The 20,140-nt window shown below is 48.5% G+C and overlaps 1 protein-coding gene across 1 annotated transcript in view; it reads right to left on the bottom strand.

Annotated features, from left to right (window-relative positions):
- lrpprc (leucine-rich pentatricopeptide repeat containing) overlaps nt 1-11,557 on the bottom strand; it is a 41,093-nt gene extending 29,536 nt beyond the window's left edge. The window contains exons 1-15 of the mRNA XM_067236873.1: nt 11,377-11,557; nt 10,387-10,595; nt 9,927-10,049; nt 9,649-9,770; nt 9,430-9,488; nt 9,259-9,345; nt 8,764-8,890; nt 8,427-8,571; nt 7,799-7,956; nt 7,580-7,685; nt 7,329-7,436; nt 2,472-2,590; nt 2,103-2,196; nt 1,468-1,537; nt 266-293 (exon numbers count right to left, since the gene is read on the bottom strand). Coding sequence (XP_067092974.1) covers nt 266-293; nt 1,468-1,537; nt 2,103-2,196; nt 2,472-2,590; nt 7,329-7,436; nt 7,580-7,685; nt 7,799-7,956; nt 8,427-8,571; nt 8,764-8,890; nt 9,259-9,345; nt 9,430-9,488; nt 9,649-9,770; nt 9,927-10,049; nt 10,387-10,595; nt 11,377-11,555 — 1,734 coding nt within the window. The 5' untranslated portion in view covers nt 11,556-11,557. The remainder of the gene's footprint in view (nt 1-265; nt 294-1,467; nt 1,538-2,102; nt 2,197-2,471; nt 2,591-7,328; nt 7,437-7,579; nt 7,686-7,798; nt 7,957-8,426; nt 8,572-8,763; nt 8,891-9,258; nt 9,346-9,429; nt 9,489-9,648; nt 9,771-9,926; nt 10,050-10,386; nt 10,596-11,376) is intronic.
- Nucleotides 11,558-20,140: the final 8,583 nt, after the last annotated feature.

The raw sequence follows: 20,140 nt of genomic DNA, 5'->3' as shown, positions 1-20,140 counted from the left end.
TACTACTATCCATTTGACTGTGGGACATATATATAAAGTTCAGCAAAGAAATATAAAAATATTGTGTGTGAGTGTTAACAAAAGACTTCAGGAATTTTCCACAAGCACAAAAAGACTATTTGCTTTGAGTAAAGTCCATAGATTAAAGTGTAATTAATTTATAGTAAATAAACTGATTTCCTTGAATCAATTTCACCTCAATAAATTAATATTTTGTACAGTAAATGTGTGTGATGATTAGATGAGGAATGATGGGCAGCTTTACCTTGGCCTTGGCCTCCACATCCTCTGACCTATAGGGGGCAGCAGAGGACAAGACATCTGAATCACTACGCACACAAACACAGAATATCATCTAGCAGACAGGCACAGCTACAGCAGCTGCACTAGGCATCACCACCCATCCATCCATCCACACACACACACTCACACAGCAAAAATACTGCCCAAATCAGGATAAAGGATGACATATATGGTGTTGTCGGCTGGTTGGAAGAGCGACGTTAAGAGAGGAGGAATGCTTAATGATTAAATTATCCCCTGACCTTGCTTTTGACAGGAGCAAGTCCCAGTTCACAGTGACATGGCTTTGACACAGCCAGCCCACGCACCCACCCTCCTTAGTGACAGACCCCCCCCCTTTCCTAACCCCCACCTCAGTGACAACACCAATTACGACCCTGTCAAGGCGACTGGCATCGTCGGGCCTGTGCCTCAGAGCTGCGTGCGGGGCGGGTGGGGGTGACAGCAGTATAAGGGAGGAAACTATCATGTCGCAAGTCAGCAGGGGGAGACAGACAAACTGACAATTTAGCAACAAGCCTGCTTGGTTGTACCTGCCTTCCTGGGTGTCCCACCCTGACAGAACTATGGAGTTCAGTTCAACATTCAACAGACGTGGCTTAAGGCCTCACCAGGTAGCAAAAGCAGCCTAAGGTTATCCTTTAGTGGTTATCCTTCAGTGGTTATCCTTTAGTGGTTATCCTTTAGTGGTTATCCTTCAGAGGTTATCCTTCAGAGAGACGGAGGACAAGCCGTTCTCTTTCTTACCAACCCAGGGCTTGTCTGCTTGTCTGCATGTATGTTAGTGTGTGTGTGTGTGTGTGTGAAAATGTACAATATGGTAAATAGTTACACACACCCCACCCGCCACCCCTCACTTGGGCCTGCAGGCCAGTCCTGAGGCAGTGCTTGCCCCTGGGGGTGGGGCTGAGTGTATTTACATTAGCATGTCTCCCACAATGCTTTGAGGCTGGAGGATGACAGCCTCCATATGTATGAGGCACACAGGACTGTGTGGCCAGCTGCAAGCAAGGAGACACACACACACACGGTGCACTACACTGCACATACGCCACAATCACCATAATATAACACTGGCTTTAGGCCTACCTTAACCCTGGTCAATAAACATGAAATAAACACACACGCCACACCCCCACCCCCACACACAGCAAGCAGACTTACTTTCTGAAGCCGTTGATGAGATTTCCTCTGAATTGACTCAGGTCCATGGCAGGGAAGGACGAGTCTGACACTGGAGAGAACACACACACACACACGGTCATACACTCTACAAGACACTCACACCATTAAACCAACAGTAGAGCACCAAAAAGTAAAGTGAAGAAAGTGAAGAAAAACTTCCACGACTATTAAAAGCCGCGAGAGGGATAAAGAACATGAGGAAGGTTTGACAGCAGTAAGAGAGGGCACACTGGGGGGGGTAGAAAAAGAGGCTTCCATTATTAAAAAAATTACCTCCTCAAGGTGTCCCATCACCTCCCTCCTCCCCCTCACACTAATCACTTGAAAGGGCCTGATGAGTGTGGAGAGGAGTGTGTGTGTGTGTGTGAGTGAGAGCGTGCGCGCGCATGGGGCCCATTCGAAGAGACAAGAAGCCACACAGCTCTCTGACGGGGCAATTAGCCTTCAGGCGAAACGGTGGCCAGATGCTGATGATGGGCGTTTGAACTCCCAGAGTGCATCATGGCTCTCTGGAGCAAAGGGAGGCCATTTCAGTGTTGGGAGGGGGGCGGCGAGAGGAGGGGGATTCGAACCCTTTAACATTCCTGTGAGAACCGTAGGAGGCGTGTGCTTACACATGGTCAACAGGGCCACCAGGTCACCACTTGCCGCCTTGGAACGCACTTCAGAACACAGGACGTTGTCAGAGTCCATGGAGCAGCCCACTTCCTGCAACACACAATCACATAGTTATTCCTCTACCTGCAACACACACCTTCACACACACAGTTATTCCTCTAACTGCAACACACACAATCACATAGTTATTCCTCTACCTGCAACACACACACACAGTTATTCATCTACCTGCAACACACACACACACACACAATCACATACAGTTATTCAAGTACAATAGGAATGCTGGAAAAATAGCCCTCGCTCGCTCACTCGCGCACACACACACACACACACACACACACACACACACACACACACCCTACCTTGAGAGCGGCAGCGGCGCTGTCAACGTTGGGGAAGGTAGGCAGGATGTAGGTGTCGAAGGTCGTCGTGTCGGTTGGCACCCCCAGCATCTGCATGCCCTTTATCACCTCCAAAACTCCTGAGGAGAAGAGGCAGAACAGTCTAGAAAACGCCACATAACACAAGCCTTCGTATGAAAACAGTCCACGTACAATACACTAGGAGAGCCTAGAAAAGCCAAGAATATAGAAAAATACAACATCGAAGAATATAGACTCTAGCATAGTCTACATCAACAGAGAATCAGATGTGGTCCAGTGTCATAAATAGTAAGTCGTAAAAATGTGTGCCAGGCTATAGCCTGTCTTTCAGTCACACACACACCCCCTTACACACACACAGCTTGGTTTGTGCTGTTTACATCTGTGTCTTAGAAAATAAATGAGCTGGCACACATTCTCACACACCTCCCCATTAGAATAATAATGCATGTGCCACCACACCAGTCTGGTCGTGGCTGGCTGTGGGGAGAGGCTGAAGGGGGACTTGTCACCCTGTTTTGCAGCTACCCCTTGGGGTCCGGCCCTGGGCAGAGCCTCACAACAGCCCCATGCATATGGAACAGCCGGTTCTGCGCCGTTCCACCGCACAGAGATAAGCGAACGTGTATATGTGTGCCGTTTGTGGCTACGTTGTTTACCTGCACACCGTGTTCCTTTGCATTCTTTAGCAAGGTGGAGCTAAGTGTTGCAATGTCAAGAGAGAAAGCAAGAAGGAGAGAGACACGTGTGTGTGTGTGTTTTAGTGTTTACTCTTCTTTCAGGCCATAACACACAGCTGAGTTTCCTGGTTCTCAAGGGAGGTCTATGTTCACCTGGCAATAGCCTGCGTCGGGCCCTACGCACCTGAATAAAAGATCAGCTAGGCTTTTATATGCCATTAAAACCTTCCTTAGGACCCCCGGACCGAGGGGGGGTTGGGGGTTAAGGTACTCAGGTAGAGCACCTGAATAACCAGGCAGGCAGCCCCCAACATCACTCCCATCTCCATTCTCCTCATTCATTCATTCATCCCTCTTGCTCCCTTCACAGCTCACTACCCTTCTTGCTTTCAAGAAAAAGTAAACAGGCGATCTGCCTCTTTCTTCTCAATGGAGCCCGAGAGCATCGTCCCCCATCCTGGTTTCGCTCAAGTCTTTTTTTATGAAAGAGAGAGCGCACCTGTTTTCCTGTTGAATTATCCATGATCCATTTTCTGAAGAAGACAGACGGATAGGAAACATGTGAATGGCGCCGGTAAATGTATACGTGTCCTCGTTTTCACGTGAGACTCCGCGGTCAGCACTTTTTCCGCGAACGCGTTAGCTAGCGCGTGAGAGACCGCTTTTAAAACGGCATTGCTGGGTCAGTAAACGCCATTTCGGGAGACGCTGTAAACATGTCTCAGTAACTTTAGTTCATAAACTATCTGCAGAGGTTCAACATTCATATCCGCGGAACAGCAGAGTGAGCTAGATAGCAAATGTTTCTTGCGAGCTCCACTTGATTTCACCAATGTTTGGAAACTGACGATATGAGTTACATAGTGTGGAATGTGACGTATGAACAGTAGTTGAGGGAAGAAAATGTGCTAATGTATGGATCAGACTGTTTCAATAAGAGCACATTTAACGCCTTGCTACTCCTACCATTTACAGCAGGGACGTAGCCAGAATAGTCCTTTTGGGTAGGCCTAGAAAAATATGGATAGGCATCTTTTCAGTTTTTTTTTTTTACTTATTTACTTTGCGATGTGCACCCGGTGCACACATTTTTTCGTTGATATTTTCGGTTTTGGGTCGGCCTTAGAACAATTTGGATAGGCCTCTGCTTACCCAGGCCTACGCCTCTGATTTACAGGCTAAACTACTACATCTGAATGACAAGGATAACCGACATCGTACACACAGGTCATTCTCATGATGTAGCCTACCACGAGAGAGCTACACCAAGGGGGAGAAACCGAAAGAGAGAAAAACAAGATTCAAAAGCAGGCCCAAGAGGCCCAGTGTCCTGACAGTGAACTGGTTCTTGCCCTCCCCTCTTGTCCTTGGAGAGAGCCTGTCACATCTCTATTTCCCTTCCACTGTTTTCTCTCCTTCTCTCTCTCTCTGCATGTTCAGGTGGCTGTGACGTCTGATGAAATCAGTGCTGAGGGGTCCTAGTCTCTGCCCCATTAATTGTGTGTGTGTGTGTGTGTGGGGGGGGGGGGGTGTACATTCGATTGCGGAGGCGTATATGAGGAGGTCAGGCGGGAGCTTAAGATCTCCTCGTCCTAAACATAAAAGCCTCTTCGTAGCGGAGCCAAACACAGGGCAGTCTGCCTCCCTCCATCCCTCGCCTCTCTAATGCTGCTGTGTCACAAGCGATAAGAGCGCGCTCCCTGCTCGGGAGTGACAAGCGGCCGTGGCTCGCGGCTGGTGGGACAAAAGCAAAAGCATATGCTTCCTCAAACTCGCCTGCCCAAATCCACACCTCATCAAAATGCAAAGTTTTTCCTCGGCCGTGGTCCTGCCCGCCAGTGACACCTGTGGACAGAAAGTGTCATGGCGCTTAATATTTCATGGCCGTGCACAGTGGTGCGCGTAATCCAAAGTGAATTCCCTCAGAGCGCTCGCATTTACATGAAATCAAGTCACTCCGCATCAGTCACATCACCTCCACCACGGTGCCCGCCAAATCTCTCACACACACACACACACACACACCACACACAAAGCGAGTGAGAGAGAGGCTGCATCATTCATGAGGGTTAAGGCTAACAACGGAGTCAGGGAACGGGTGTGTGCAGGAGAGAGAGAGAAGTTTCCCCATCGCTCTCGTTAAGCGCTTTGACAACTAAATGGATGTCCGGTGTGTTCAGACTGGGGGCCGCTAGCGTGCAGCTTGCCGAGTCTGCAACATCTCCGCTGGTCTACAGATGAGACTCCGGCTAGCTGCCAGCTCAAATGCCGTCAATTAAGCAACAGGGAAATATTACTTTTTAATAACTCTTCAGAAAGAGGTGGGGGCGGGGGTGGGGTGCAAAAGGGAGAGCTAAGCAAAATTACGCACTCTGTCACCTAATCTGCACTTAGAGCATTAAACATGACTGAATTCCTTTGACAGCGCCCGTATTACTGTTTCTCATGAATTTTAACACAGACTCGGTACGATAGCCATCTGTGATTTTCTTTTTCCAAGGTGTTTTCAGGAACGTTACAAAAATCCTTCTCAAAACGCAACAGATTTTTACACGAAAAAACAACAAGAACAAAACAAGAATGGTATAAGAATCTATTGATCCCAAGGATGACGCGTTTTAATACTCGACCGTTACGTGACCCCGGCTCCATCTGAGCTCACCCCAGGATTGTCCGGGTAGGGATTGGACCGTAAGAGTCTAGGAACCACTGGAAGCACAATGACCTTTGATCCTTTGCCTCCAAGAACGGAGGTTGGGGAGTAACATCCCTCAGGCTATCTGATGTTTGATGAAGCAAACACGGCGAAAGGACTGTCAAAGTCCTCCGTGTGACTAGTGTGTATTGTGTTATTTATGGAAAAACATTTTTTATATATATATATATATATATACGAAATGTGGACCAACCCCTCAAATTTAAAAGAGAAATTTAAGAATGTGTCCCCCAAAAAAGTATTGTAGTAATTTAAAAGTATTCCATAGGGCCCTTGTGGAGCCACATGGGCCTTGGGAAGGTATGATCATAGGACACAATCCTTCTTTCCTATGGTCTCACAGATCCATTTCCAATTCACGGCTCTGATGTGAGCCTGTCTGTCTGTCTGTGTGGTGTGTGTGTGTTATCAGTTCTGTTACGACTCCATCTTACTCACAGATCGAATGCATTCGCCTCCCCTTGCCCCGCTCCAGTGAAATCCTTCTATGTGGGTCCACTCAGATGCCCATTAATATTTTACAGACGGTTCTTCTAAAAGCCCTGGGTTGATGGAGGTCTGGTCGAGTCATAACCTTCCCACACCACAGCTCTATACCCCCCCAACACACACACACACACACCTAGTGTCTCTCTCCCTCCTACCTTCTATACTTCATAACACCCCCCCCGGGGCATGACAGCCCCCATTAAGCTCTAACATTCAAAAAACGACTTTTTGGCAGAATGACTAAAAACCTAACAGTACGCCCAAACTTCAAAGATCAACTTTCAGGTCCACCGTTCCTTACAGAAGCACTTAAAAGAAGTATATTTCCAAGATAGTTTGTCTGGTAGCATAGTGAGACATTTGCAGCCAAGTGGAGTGGAGGGCTCAACAGGAAGAGGTCAGAGAGGAGAGAGAACTTCATCCCTCTGACAGGCAACCGTAACTTCAGGTTCGGTTGCTGTGGTTACGCGAGCCACGTAGCCAAGAAAGAAAACCCCTTACCTGTCAATCATCTGATTGACCCTTCAGACAGCCAGCATCAGACATGTCCCATGAATGCCCTGTGGTAAGATTACGTATCAAAGCGACAACCCCCGCTAGAAACAGAAGTGGACTGTGCTGGTGACAACAGCGCTGTCCATATCCCCTATAAGTGACAGGTGTCCTTGCTGAGATGGCCTTGTCCGTCTGCCTGTCGGTCAGCTAGAGTGAAGGCCGACACAAGGACCGTCTAGAAAGCATACCTACGCACTGAAGAGTGTGAAGGAGTTAGCAGTGTGTCAGCCTTCTAGACAGTACTGACAGACATACGTGCACACAGTACAACTAGGCATGGATGTGTCTGCAGATTGACACAGGGAACAGACCAGCAGTACTCTACTTGAGCAGCTAATCTCTTCAGACACTCTCAGGTCTGGTGGGAGCCCATTCCACCCCCCCCCCCCGACCCACCTGCTGTGTTCTTTTCCTTCTGGTGGTGTGTGAGGAGCGGCCAGAAGTAGTGCGGCCTTATGGGTAATCCCTGCTCCTTCATCAGCTTCATGAGCTCCATAGCGGTAGCTGGAGAGGACCAGAGATCAGGATCAAGAGAGAGAGAAGGAGAGAGAGGTATTTATATCAAGAAATATGTCTATTCTAAAGCAATGAAGTGAAGTCCAATACACAGCTCTAATGGCGATTTTCATCATGTACTTCTTGTGTACCTGTCTTCTTGGCCTCCAGGGAGCAGTAGAGAGAGAACTGCAGGGGTGTGGAGTGCAGGTTTGAATCTTGAAGCTCCTTGCAAAAGGCAGCCAACTTCTCCACAGGCTGCAAGAGAGAGAAGAAGAAGAGAGAGAGAGAGAGAGAGAAAGGACAGAGAATAAATACAAGTGCATTCCATGAAGACAGAACATGCCTAATCTTTCAGCATCTGTGCTCACCACGTCCATGTTGACGCAATGGCGCAAGAAGAAATTGCCCTGACTGGGTACGTCCGTGCTGCTGGTTTCAGCCTGAAGGGTGGGGAAGGTCTTGAGCATGGTGAAGGCCGTGTCCTCGTGACCCTGTGTGATCAGGCTCAGACAAAGGTTCATGGCATCTACAGGGAGCAAGAGGGGACAAAATCAAAAGGTGTATCTCACAGTCAAACTCTTTACTTCCTATGACTGAATGATTACTATCGACATAATAAAAGACCATGTGGAATTGAAATAAAGATTTGTTTTGATTATTATTATTGTTCTAGTATCGCCCCTTTGGGTCAGGAGGCTGTGTTAGATGTACATGCAAACCAAGAGAGTAGCTACGAGGACTAATGTTATCTATCTGGTAAGTGAGTAGGATCGTATGATGGTTCCTACCATATTTTATTTTACCTATTTTATTGTATAGTTTATTTTAATCTAATTCCACCTAGTATTGCTAGTTATGTACCCTTAGTATAGTTAGTCCTCATATTAAAATTTTTGATTCCTATATGTTTAATGTTTGCACCTTCCTGCCAAAGCAAATTCCTTGTCTGTGCAAACTTTCATGGCGAATAAAACCCATTCTGATGATGGTTCCTACCTGGTATGTAGCCCCTCTCGTGACGCAGGCGTTCTGCCACTGCAGGGACGTGCTGCTGGTGTCCAGCCTTGGACAGGCTGAAGATCACCTGCATCAAGTCTCTGTCCATGAGACTGGAGTCTGCCCCCTCCACCGACTCCAGGGTCTGGAGCAGGGATGTATGAAGGCAGTGAGTCAGGGAGGTATGGAGGCAATGAGTCAGGGAGTCAGGGAGGGAGGGAGACATATTTCGAGTCTGGTAGACACCCTCTAGTGCAGTACACACATGGACCATGGTCCAATCAGCAGATGGTAAGAAACTGATGAACGTCTGGTAACATCAGGTATGGACTCTCACCTGTATGATCTTGGCCATGTCTCCTTTCTCGGCATAGACAGTAAGAAGTGCCATGTAGGTGTCTGGTCCTGGCTCGATGCCTGCAGTCCTCATGACTGGCAGTATGTTCTCTGCACTCTCCACATCACTGCACGACATAGGTCGACCACAGTGAAAACCATGTACAGACAAAATAAGGTTGAGATGAATTGTAAGTGGGGAGTCAGGGGGAGTCAGGTGGCTGAGCGGTGAGGGAGTCGGGCTAGTAATCTGAAGGTTGCCAGTTTGATTCCCGGCCGTGTCAAATGACGTTGTGTCCTTGGGCAAGGCACTTCACCCTACTTGCCTCGGGGGGAATGACCCTGTACTTACTATAAGTCGCTCTGGATAAGAGCGTCTGCTAAATGACTAAATGTAAATGTAAGTAAACTATGCAATATGATCACAAGACACTCATGACATGTTCCCTCCTTTTAGACCCTAGGTATTGAAGTATATGAATCTTGTGTTGCTTACCCTGCACGGGCATGACCTGTCACTAGGGAGTTGAAAACAGCCTCTGTGATTGGCAGATCCTTGCTCTTCATGAATCCCAGGATTGTGCTGTCAGGTGAACACAATATCAACAGTTAAAGAATACAGAGATTCTAAAGTCATACTGATGTCAGGTTCTTTAAGGTATAATACCTGGCTCCATCTATGTTTCCCTCTTGGCAGTAGGCAGCAATCAATCTCTGGAAGGTTACCTGAGAAGGGGCAAAACAGTATTTCACATTTCACATTGACTGATCTGGCTCACAATAAATAGTTGCCATCATGATAGCAAATCAGCACAGCTAGTCTACTAGGTTTTAATCCTGCTAATCCTTTTTTTAAGTTGAACCATCCAGAAGCCTGGTTACTCACCCTGTTGGGCTGGACGTTGGCTGCCTCCATCTTAGCCAGGAACTCAGTGGGGGAGAACTTGAACTCGTTCTGCAAGTAGACCTTCAGCAGAGCGTTGTAGTGGCTGGCATCATACGAGGCACCTGGACCAAGAAAGTACAAACACAGTTATAGAAAAAACAAAGTGAAATTCCCAAATAGTTTCCATGACGAATCCAAGAAAGACAGCTATGACCATGTTCCTGCAAACAGAGACCCATCCAGGCTGGCCCAACCACGTCAGAGGAACTAGCTCTTACCCATCTCTAAGAGCTTGTCCCAGATGCGGTGTGCCAGCTCGGTGCGCTCTTCCAGGGGCATCTCTGGTAACAAGGAGCCACAGCTTCGTAACAGCAGCAGGGCCTGGTTGCCACTAGGGTAGCCTGGAGAGGGGGAGGAGAGAGCATTGAAGGTGAGTGACTTTTTGCAACTTTTTGCTACATGGCGAATGCTAACAGAACTGAAAGAACGAGGCTGCAGGGAACGTGGAGGCTGCAGGGAAGCTGATCAGAGAGTGTGTGGGGTGTGTGGTGTGTCTGGCAGAGTGCCAATCATACAATGACAATCGGGTCAACATCTTCTCCCGGGCGTGTATCAACCCCCCCGACCAGTTGTTTTTACTACTTTTGGGGGGGTCCAAGTCTTAATTAGGGGGGTCAGAGCCCCCCCCCCCCCCCCCCGTAACTCGCACCCTGGTGTGTGGTGTCGGGAGCACGGTACCTGTCCTGCAGAGGTCGTGGAACACGCGCATCAGCAGAGTCTTGGTGACGCGGCCGGTCCTCCTCACCGAGTTGTCCAGCTTGGCCAGGGCCCAGTCGAACTGCTTGATCTGCTTGGAGCGCACCCCCACACTGGCCTCGTCGCCCGGGGGCCCACGCTGCTCTGGAACCACCGTGTAGTGACGCACACCGGCATATGGCAACAAGCACCTGGTAAGACAATATGGGTGGTTTGAAAGATGGAACACAAATTCGTTCATCCTTTAAATCCCTGTTTAGAAGCTGACCAGACGGAGAGAGCCCAAAGTATTATGTGAGACATGAAGTACCTGGAACACCTAGTCTATAACTTACATGTACTTCATATCGAGCCCTACTCTGTACATGGGAGCTATGTTTCATTGTGTAAAAACTATGTGGATCTTCCCCAACTGGGCATCATTACACAATCATGACCTTGATGTGAAAGCTCCAGATGATACATTGGCTGCCCTTGTTTCCTGTAGTATTGGACGACTATCTTCCCATGTGATTTGCTAGCTATGTGCTTTGTGTGGTGTCGAGGATACCTATTCGAAGTCATCTGGCTCCTTCGTTCACTAAGGTTAGCACTGCATGCTAGCAAGCAATCCAAAATGGACTAGCTGTGGCTAGACATCCAACACCTTTATTAAGTAGTGTTAATGTGGCATACGGATCAGGCTTATAAGATTTCTAAGATCTACGTTAGGTCTTATGCACTATGAACGATTCAAATGTTTTGGTTACACAAGCATCAAGTTTGCACATTATATAAAAAGGGAGCCATCTTTGTCGTATGATGTACCTTAGTACAATTTGATAACCATGTGTATGATCAACCTATAAGTGGCTTAAATTTTTATTGTGAAATTTTGCATTCGTTTGACATTGACTCTCAATGACAACCGCAGGACGACACAAGCAAGCATGGACCGGCGAGTTAGCCCACAAGCATCACTGCATGGGATACCTGGATAAGCTGCTGTTTCCAAGGGACACTTGTCTCGGGCACACACCGAGTCCTTTTCCACCGGTGGTTCCGCTGAACAACCGGCTAAGCGGCGGTCCATTTCTGTTTGTTCCTGTAATCTGTAGCAAGCCCGAAGGCGAAAATTTAAGTAACCGTGTTGATCTCAAGAGCGCAGCCATGTTTAACCTGAACGACGACAGAGGAAGGGCATCCGCACCACGTGGTAGGTCAAAGTGCGTCAGACGAAAACATTTGAGCTCGTGGGGGCGTGCAGTGAGCGTTTCCAGTCAAACCGTTGTCACTATTGAACTCGTTATTTTCAGGTATTCTCGTGTTTAAATATTTAATTATGAATATGTGAGTATTGTAAATAAAATAAAAATATATATCTTATAAATTCATATTTGAACTAGTCATTTTCCATGGTACACCTCTTATGTCGTTGTAACTGTAATGCCCCATAATACACTTTTTGTAATTCATAGACGCACGTGAACTCGCTTTCATTCTGCTGCTTGTGTTGCTGGTGTATACGTTAAAGCGATATTACATAGTGTAGTTGGACCGGCGTGATCTCCACAGAATCACGTCATATTCTGATGGAAGACGACACTTATAGTAACATTGATCGGTTGATGGTGTCAGTGTATGTCTCTTGATAGGTATACAGATGTAGTCCCCAAGAAACGAGTGGTCAGCGACTACAGTAGCCTATGGTAGGCTAGCCGACATCACATTCATATAACAATATACGGTTGGCGCTTGTACAAACATGTTCATGTTCGTTAAAGGCCGTTACCATAGAAATCCTGGTGGGGACGCTCTTGTCCCGTACAAACGTGTAGAATTGGTTAATCTTATTTATTTGGTCAATTAACAACACGAATGACACGTGGCCAGTAATGTGCAGCCCGTAAATAGACTGATCAAGAAACGAAACCGTTACCTGGACCAATCAAACAACGCCACACAGACTACCACTCTGGTCATGCACATCAAACAGGACAGTCAAACTGACACAACAACATTATGGGACAGACGCACAATGAAAGTCAAGAAGAGCCTTTGGATAGACAAACTGAAAGCATAGCATTGCCAGTACTAGTACTACTAGTCTATACTATTTATCCCGATAGGTAATGTGCATATTTAAGTAAACAAAAAATACTTTTGCAGCTGCACCCCTTGGATCCGCCAGTACTTGGCTCACTCAGACCTCAACCGTCTGTCAAACGCCACCAGGCCTTCCCCACAAGCTGCTTCTGGTTCTTTGGAGGGGGCGTCTCTCCCGGTGGGGCTGTACGGAGAGGCTGATAGGGTCCAGCTGGGGGGTCAAGCAGGGTAAAGGTCACCCAGGTGGGGTGTTGTCAGGCGTGGGTTGACGCCCGGCGGGCCGTCGCCCTTGTGGTGCATCAGCAGCCAGCGGAGGTCCGGCAAGGTCGAAGTGTGTCAAGTCTTTCCCCTCCTCTCTCCGGGGCACACACACAAACACATAGATGCATGCTGCCTCTACACACATTCATACTGTACACAGACACACACACACATCCCACACCTCACCCCATGATGTACAAATGCAACCCTGTTGTGTGACTGGGACCAACTGACAGGGAACAGAGGCCACCGCCCCCAGGCTCTTCCACCCCGGCCGGGGCTGTCGAGTTCCTGTCAGTGCCACTGCCCATCTCTGGAGGGAAAGGAGGTACCAGGGAGAGCAAGGCTGGATGGGCATGGCTGGTAGATACAACCAGCCTTTGATGGCACGCATTCTCATGAATATGGCAGTACATGATGCCTGTACTGTCCCGGAGCTTCTTATTCCCTGTGTGCCACAGTACGACCCATCCCCACCACGGCTACCTCAGCCCAGCCTCCAGACCTCAGGATGACAGCATGGAGAGCCTGGAAGCTCCAGCCCTGTTTTGCTCCATTTTTTTTCCGTTGCCATATTCCCCGCGTGTCCCCTATCAGTACTGAGCCGTGAGATAACAGACAACAGCCTTCCAAGCAAACACCGCTGTCTCTTCACGTCCGCCCTGTCTCACCATCCCTCACTCCCTCTTTTATAATTTAGCCTAAGAAAATCTTCCCCCTGATCATGCATTAAAGATCATTCTGGTTTCTAACTGCCTTAGCAGGGTGAGAATGGCAGCAGACAAGCGGGAGGGGGCGTTTGTTTTCTCTCTCCTATTCTGGAGCTGTGCTCCTGTCTGCTTGCAGTAGGTCTGATCTGGACAAGCAGCAGCTCATGAATGGGGAACACAGATCCGATTCAAGCCTCTTCCCTGGCTATAGGGATGTGCAGTATGTTCGCCCGTGAGGTGTCAACCAAAGAACCACTGCTGTCGAAGTGTCTTCTCTGCAGATTGGACTGGCCTGCCAACCACAACAATCTGGAGTGATTATAACAATTCTGTCAGTAACCTTCGGCAATAATATCTACTGTATTGTGGTACTGCCACCGTATGTCACTAGTGCTGCCACCATAGCATCCTCCATGGTCTTTTTTAATTTTGTGGGTTTGTGTGTGTGTGTGATGGCTGTAGAGACATCTAGAAGGCAGGCTATCCTGTCCGAGGGGAACTGAGCCTTTTCTGTGGCCATGTGAGCTAAAAGTAGGATGCTTTGGGGAGCGGACTGAATTATATAGGAGGGAGGCAGGGCCGAGGGGTGCCATCAAGCCCCTGATCCCCCTCCCGCTTGTCTTTTTGTCTCTCTAACTCTCTTTCTCTTCAACTATCTTCCTGTCACTCCTTCTCCAAAGCTCACTCTTTCTCAATCTCCTCCCCCCCTCCCTCTTTTTTTCTTCTTCTCTCCATTTCTCTCCACCCCCGTACATCTCTTTTCTCTCTCTCTCTCTCTTCCACTTCTTTTTCTTTATCTCTATCACTCCAACTGAATGACCTCAGAAAAGGGCCCTGTTCTATTTTTCCACAGCATGAATGCATCTGTGTAAGTCATCAATTATTCATCGCTATATATCTATTATTTACTGATTATTTTCACTTCTTTACTAAAAGACTTTTGCCATTCCCCCGCCCGCCTCTTAATTGATAACCTTGCCCAGTCGATCTATATAAACAAACCCCTCTTTTCTTCCTTCCTTACGTTCTTCCTTCCCTCCTCCCTTTCCACCCAGACCGGAGCTTTCTGCCGCAGCCAGCGCAGCGTGAAATATGCTCAGGTAGATGGAGAGCTACCCTCTAAGTGACCTAACGGATGTGTTGACAGAACTCCTGTCCAGGTGTGGTCACAGCACTCCTGTCTTTTCATCCAACGTTGACACTCTCTCCCTCCCATCCTGCCTACGCCAACGCTTTCTACCTGCCAGGTGTCAGAGCCAGCCTCTCCACCCGCCATCACACACCACCACAACCCTACCCCTCCGAGACCAGACCTCAAAACCACCATATCACATGACTCCCTCCCCCCCCCCCATCTCCCGCTCCCTCCCCCAGCCCCAGAGAGAGCGAGGGAGGGAGTTGATGACTGGATGCTTGGAGAGAGGGAGAGGAAGACAGAATTTTGTGTCCCTGGGGAGCGGTTCCTGTCTGTGTGGATCAGGAAGTGGGAGGTGACTGCAGCAGCAGAACTTCCCCTGGTGTGAAGACAGTTGTTCTCCCTGGACCCTGGTGAGCCCAAGTGTCACATGTGTGAAGATCACAGGTTTCACCGGTGGCAACTAAAGCAGACACTCCAAACAGGGATGGTTTACACCAGGGAGATACGGCAGTGTTGGGATATTGTGTGTGTGCGTGCATGTTTGTGTGAAAACCATATTTCCTGTGAGACGATACTCTAAAGTGCAGCAGGCATGTTGTCTCCGCTTGGTGGATGTGGAAATGGAGACAGAAACAGGGATAAGTGGAAACGGTGTCTTTGTTCGGGACTGCAGGCTTTCTGTAGTTTCTAATCTAAGATGCCCCAGGCTCTGCCAAGAGCAGCAGTACTGATAGGCATGGCCTTGGGAAAGACACCTGTGACACGCACACACACAAACATGCACACGTACACACACACACATGCATTCACATTTATACAAATACACACACGTACATACACTTCAATCTCGTTTCTGAAAGCTGGAGTTGATCCCTACCAACTGTACAGGAGTGTTACTAACGATGTTGAGAAGGCAGAACCTGAGCTCCAGTGTAAAACCATTCCCCCTTTCCCTCAGTAAACCCTCCTCAGGGCTCAACCATCGCTTGGCATCCGCTTCTGTGTTTTCCTGCCTCTCATTAAATAACCATAATTACACAAAATCTACACGTCCTCCCACACACACATGTCACACACACACACACACACACGTAGAAGCTGTCAAGTATTTATTTTTACATTCAGACAACAACAAAGCAGTGTATTGTTTCACTGTGTCTCTTCCGATAGTTATCAACCGCTTCCATCTTCCACAGCGGCCGACGAGATGCCTAGCGTGAGTCAGACAGCTCTCCGTCCAAACAGACAAGGGCAGCACGGGACATTGTTACAGCGATCTGACAACACGGTGACATCTGACTCCTGCGTGCTCGGATCATTACGGGGTCCATCGTTATATTGATATTAGCGCGGCGAGCTCCCTCACGCTCCAACACCTTGATCTCTCTCCGCGCGTCGTCCGCTTCCCGCCACGTCTCTCCTCATCACGGTCCTCCCAGCGCCCCCTCGCCCGCCCTGCCGGCACGCACGCCTGCTGGAGCGTGCTGACACGAAGGCGGATGGCGGTGGAGGGGGGGAAAGGGGTGCATCTTTACCCATACCTCTACCCTCACAATGTCAACCACCGGTGTGTGGATCTGTGTGTGGATGGGTGGACGTGTGTGTGTGTGTGTGGATGTATGTGTGTGTGTGTGTGTGTGGATGGCCCGATGGATGTAGCCGGATCTCGGTGCAGGAATGTGGGTCTGGAGATCAAGAGAGTGAAAGGAGGGAGGGATGAATGAAGGGGGCTGTTTCTGTCTGTATGTGAATGTTTTAATGATGCCTCTGGCTTGGATATAATCACCTGAGGATTATGTCTGCCTTCTTGGTCAGGCCCTTTTGCTCTCTCTCTCTCTCTCTCTCTCTCTCTCTCTCTCTCTCTCTCTCTCTCTCTCTCTCTCTCTCTCTCTCTCTCTCTCTCTCTCTCTCTCTCTCTCTCTCTCTCTCTCTCTCTGCCTCTCTCTCTCTCTCTTTCCCCCCTCTCTCTCTCTCATACCATCTCACCTTTCACCCCCATATGTATTGTTAGAATCACTGAGGCCAGAATCTGAAGAATAAGCTGCACTGTGCTGCCCAACCCAAACATTCTGTATACTCACACACACACAGACACACACACACATACAACCCTGCATGAGTAGAATATCACCCCTTCACATCCAAACAGTGGACAGGGAATAAGATCTGTTTAATGCTGACTATAGAAGATTCAACACAACATCATTCAAGATCATCAAAAAATATAAAAGAAAGTGGGCCCTGCACACACACCCACTCCCCCGCCCCCGCCCCCCACACACACACACACCTACCCCCCCCCCCCCCCCCCCCTATACACACACATACACACCTACACAATCTATTAGTGGCAGTTGGAGTAGGTTGAGAAGAAGCAGGCGTGACAGTGTGCAGAGCCTGGCAGAGTCTCTGACAGTGGAGGTACGGAACACATCCACACAGGTTCGGCCAAAAAGGAGATTTGGACGTTTCCCCCAGGCTCAGCAAGTGAACAAGAGGGGGGGAGATTTATTTTGGTGTGTGTGTGTATGTGTGTGAGAGAGAGAGTCAACGTTATAGACCATGACAATGCGTTGAACCCCCGACACACACACATACCCCATGTGGAAGGCAGATAGCTGGAGGGAGACCAAGTGGGGAATGTCAAACTGTGAATATCTTTGCTGCTGAAAACCTGCTTCCACTCAACACACACTGTAGCTGGCCTACACACACACTGTAGCTGGCCTACACACACACTGTAGCTGGCCTACACACACACTGTAGCTGGCCTACACACACACTGTAGCTGGCCTACACACACACTGTACCTGACCTACACACACACTGTAGCTGGCCTACACACACACACACACACACAAAATAGTGGTCGGCTGAATTCTCAGTACGATAGTATGAAAAGTATATATGATAATGTCAAATGTAAAGAGATTTTCATAAAAGCTGACATGCAGCGCATGTAGCTGTGCATGAACCAGGCTTATATACTGCTGAGCATTAAGTGTCTTCACAAGAGCACAAGCATAAGTTGTGTATAATTTAGTTGGTTAGTGTTTATGCATATGTGAGTGTATGTGCAACCAGGTGTGTGACCTTCTGCAATATATATAACCATATAGATAATTTCAAACATATCACTTTTTGATTACAGTACAGGAACAGAAAACGGCAGCTGTTTGTGCAGTTTATTATTGATGAGCACTGGTGCATTATATCATCACTCGAGGCTAGTGCCAGCAAACAGGATTTAGTTTCTCATTTAGTTTGAATTCAAACACATACTATTTTATTATGTTGTGAAACTCGCAATAGCAATCATCTTATTGATGAACCTGCTTTTCTTCTTGAATGCATATATCCTACTGTGTATACATATTGCAGGAGTTTCTTTGAATCAATCCATTCCAAATAACAACCTTTCCAGCTTGCTCTGACACACACACGCACACGGACACACGCACTCACACACACTCACGAACACACACACAGCAGTGCATTTGCAGTAATCACGCATACCTCCAGTCTTTCACACTGCCGATTAGCATAATATTGTAATGGTGTTGATTACTAATAAGTCATTAGTTTGGAGGGAGTGTGCTGGGAGAGGGGAGGCAGGCCAGGGGGGAAGCAGTGCTCAGCCATGCACATTCAGACAGGGTGCTCTGACATCAGTGTGAAGAAGGCCCTACGAGGAGAAGCACACTCACATCTTCCCCAGACAGCCTAGGGGCCGTCCTACTGGGGGTGCAGCACACTCACTGGGGGTGCAGCACACTCACTGGGGGTGCAGCACACACACTGGGGGTGCAGCACACACACTGGGGGTGCAGCACACACACTGGGGGTGCAGCACACACACTGGGGGTGCAGCACACACACTGGGGGTGCAGCACACTCACTGGGGGTGCAGCACACACACTGGGGGTGCAGCACACACACTGGGGGTGCAGCACACTCACTGGGGGTGCAGCACACACACTGGGGGTGCAGCACACTCACTGGGGGTGCAGCACATCCTACTGGGGCTGCAGCACACACACTGGGGGTGCAGCACACACACTGGGGGTGCATCACATCCTACTGGGGGTGCAGCACACACACTGGGGTTGCAGCACATCCTACTGGGGGTGCAGCACACTCACTGGAGCTGCAGCACACACACTTTTACCTCTCAATTGCGAGACGCACCCAAACACGAACACACACGCGTACACAAACGTCCTGAGGTTCGACCTGAAGGCTCAACACACTCAAATCTACATGCCGAGCACTCAGGGTTTCTCGCATGCATGCACAACCGCTTATTTAATGACATACATTGCACACCACTCGCATGGATCTGCCTCATGCATGCTTCATGAAAGACCGAACTCGACTTCAGTCGATTAGCATGAAACCAAAGGTGAACAGTACGTGATGGAAAGAGCAACAGTTGAATCCTAAACTTAACAGGTCCTGCACTTTTCACTCAAAGAAACAATCTTTTAAACTGTATGACATTTAGTTATGACAATCAATTGGTTTCCTGTGCTCAGCTTGGCCAATAGTCCAGACTGAGCTGTGGCGGCCATTTTACCTGGCCAGCTAAAAGCCTGAGGCTCCCAGGGAACTCATCCTGTCTCATCCTGGCGACAAGGTGACCTTCTCCTGACAGTGGCACTGTCCTCCCCTCTCCGTGTCTCTCTCATGCTCTCCTCTCTCTCGCAGACACAATTCCTCAAAGGTTCCTCGCCTCTGTTCACACCTTTGACACCCACAGCCCTGAGCCAAATGACATTTGAAAAACTGGAACTGCCCCTTTATGTAGCCCTTTTCCAATTCCGCTTATTTTGGTGGGTGCCTCCTCGTATCCCCTCTCGCAAACACATTGCTGAAGTGGGAGGGCTCTACCTGACTTAACCTTTCAGCACCTCTCACGTCAACCAATTCCAACCCAGACTTCAATCCCAATTGCCACCGATGGGACACATGTACTTTTTATCCATGTGGAAAGGTTTTCTACCTCTTCCAGGCTTCTTGGCTGTGTGGAAGAACATGGTCAATTCTCTTCTTGAAGTTGTTAGAGGAAAAGCGTTGATTGGGCCTCCTTGCTCATTAAAAATGTTTCTATTCGACTTCACTTCCAGTGTTTGAGCCCTGCTTTCCTCATCTAATGAGCGTGGGTGACAACACAAACAAACAAATCTATCAGCGCTGTCATCATCATCTGAGGAGACGTGTGCACAACAAAGCGCGTGATTGGATTGTTACACAAACAAACAGTAGGTAAACAAGGGTGAACCTGATGATATATCACCCAACCTGATTCCCCAGTGTCTCAGAGATGCACAAGGCCCGGACTCAGATCCTACTTCCCTCTCCATCCATCTCTCTCCCTCTCCACTCTCTCTCTCTCTACTCTCTGTCTTTCTCTTTACTTTCTTTCTCTCTCTTTCTCTCGCTTTCTCTATCGTTACTCTCTCTTTCTGTCGCTCTCCCTACTTTCTCTATCTCTATCTCTCTCCATCAGTGCATCAGTTTCGACGTGTGTGAAGCCCTCTCT

This window comes from Osmerus mordax, chromosome 5, assembly GCF_038355195.1.
Source record: "Osmerus mordax isolate fOsmMor3 chromosome 5, fOsmMor3.pri, whole genome shotgun sequence".
Classification (NCBI taxonomy): domain Eukaryota; kingdom Metazoa; phylum Chordata; class Actinopteri; order Osmeriformes; family Osmeridae; genus Osmerus; species Osmerus mordax.
This window is presented reverse-complemented; position numbering and strand designations above follow the sequence as displayed.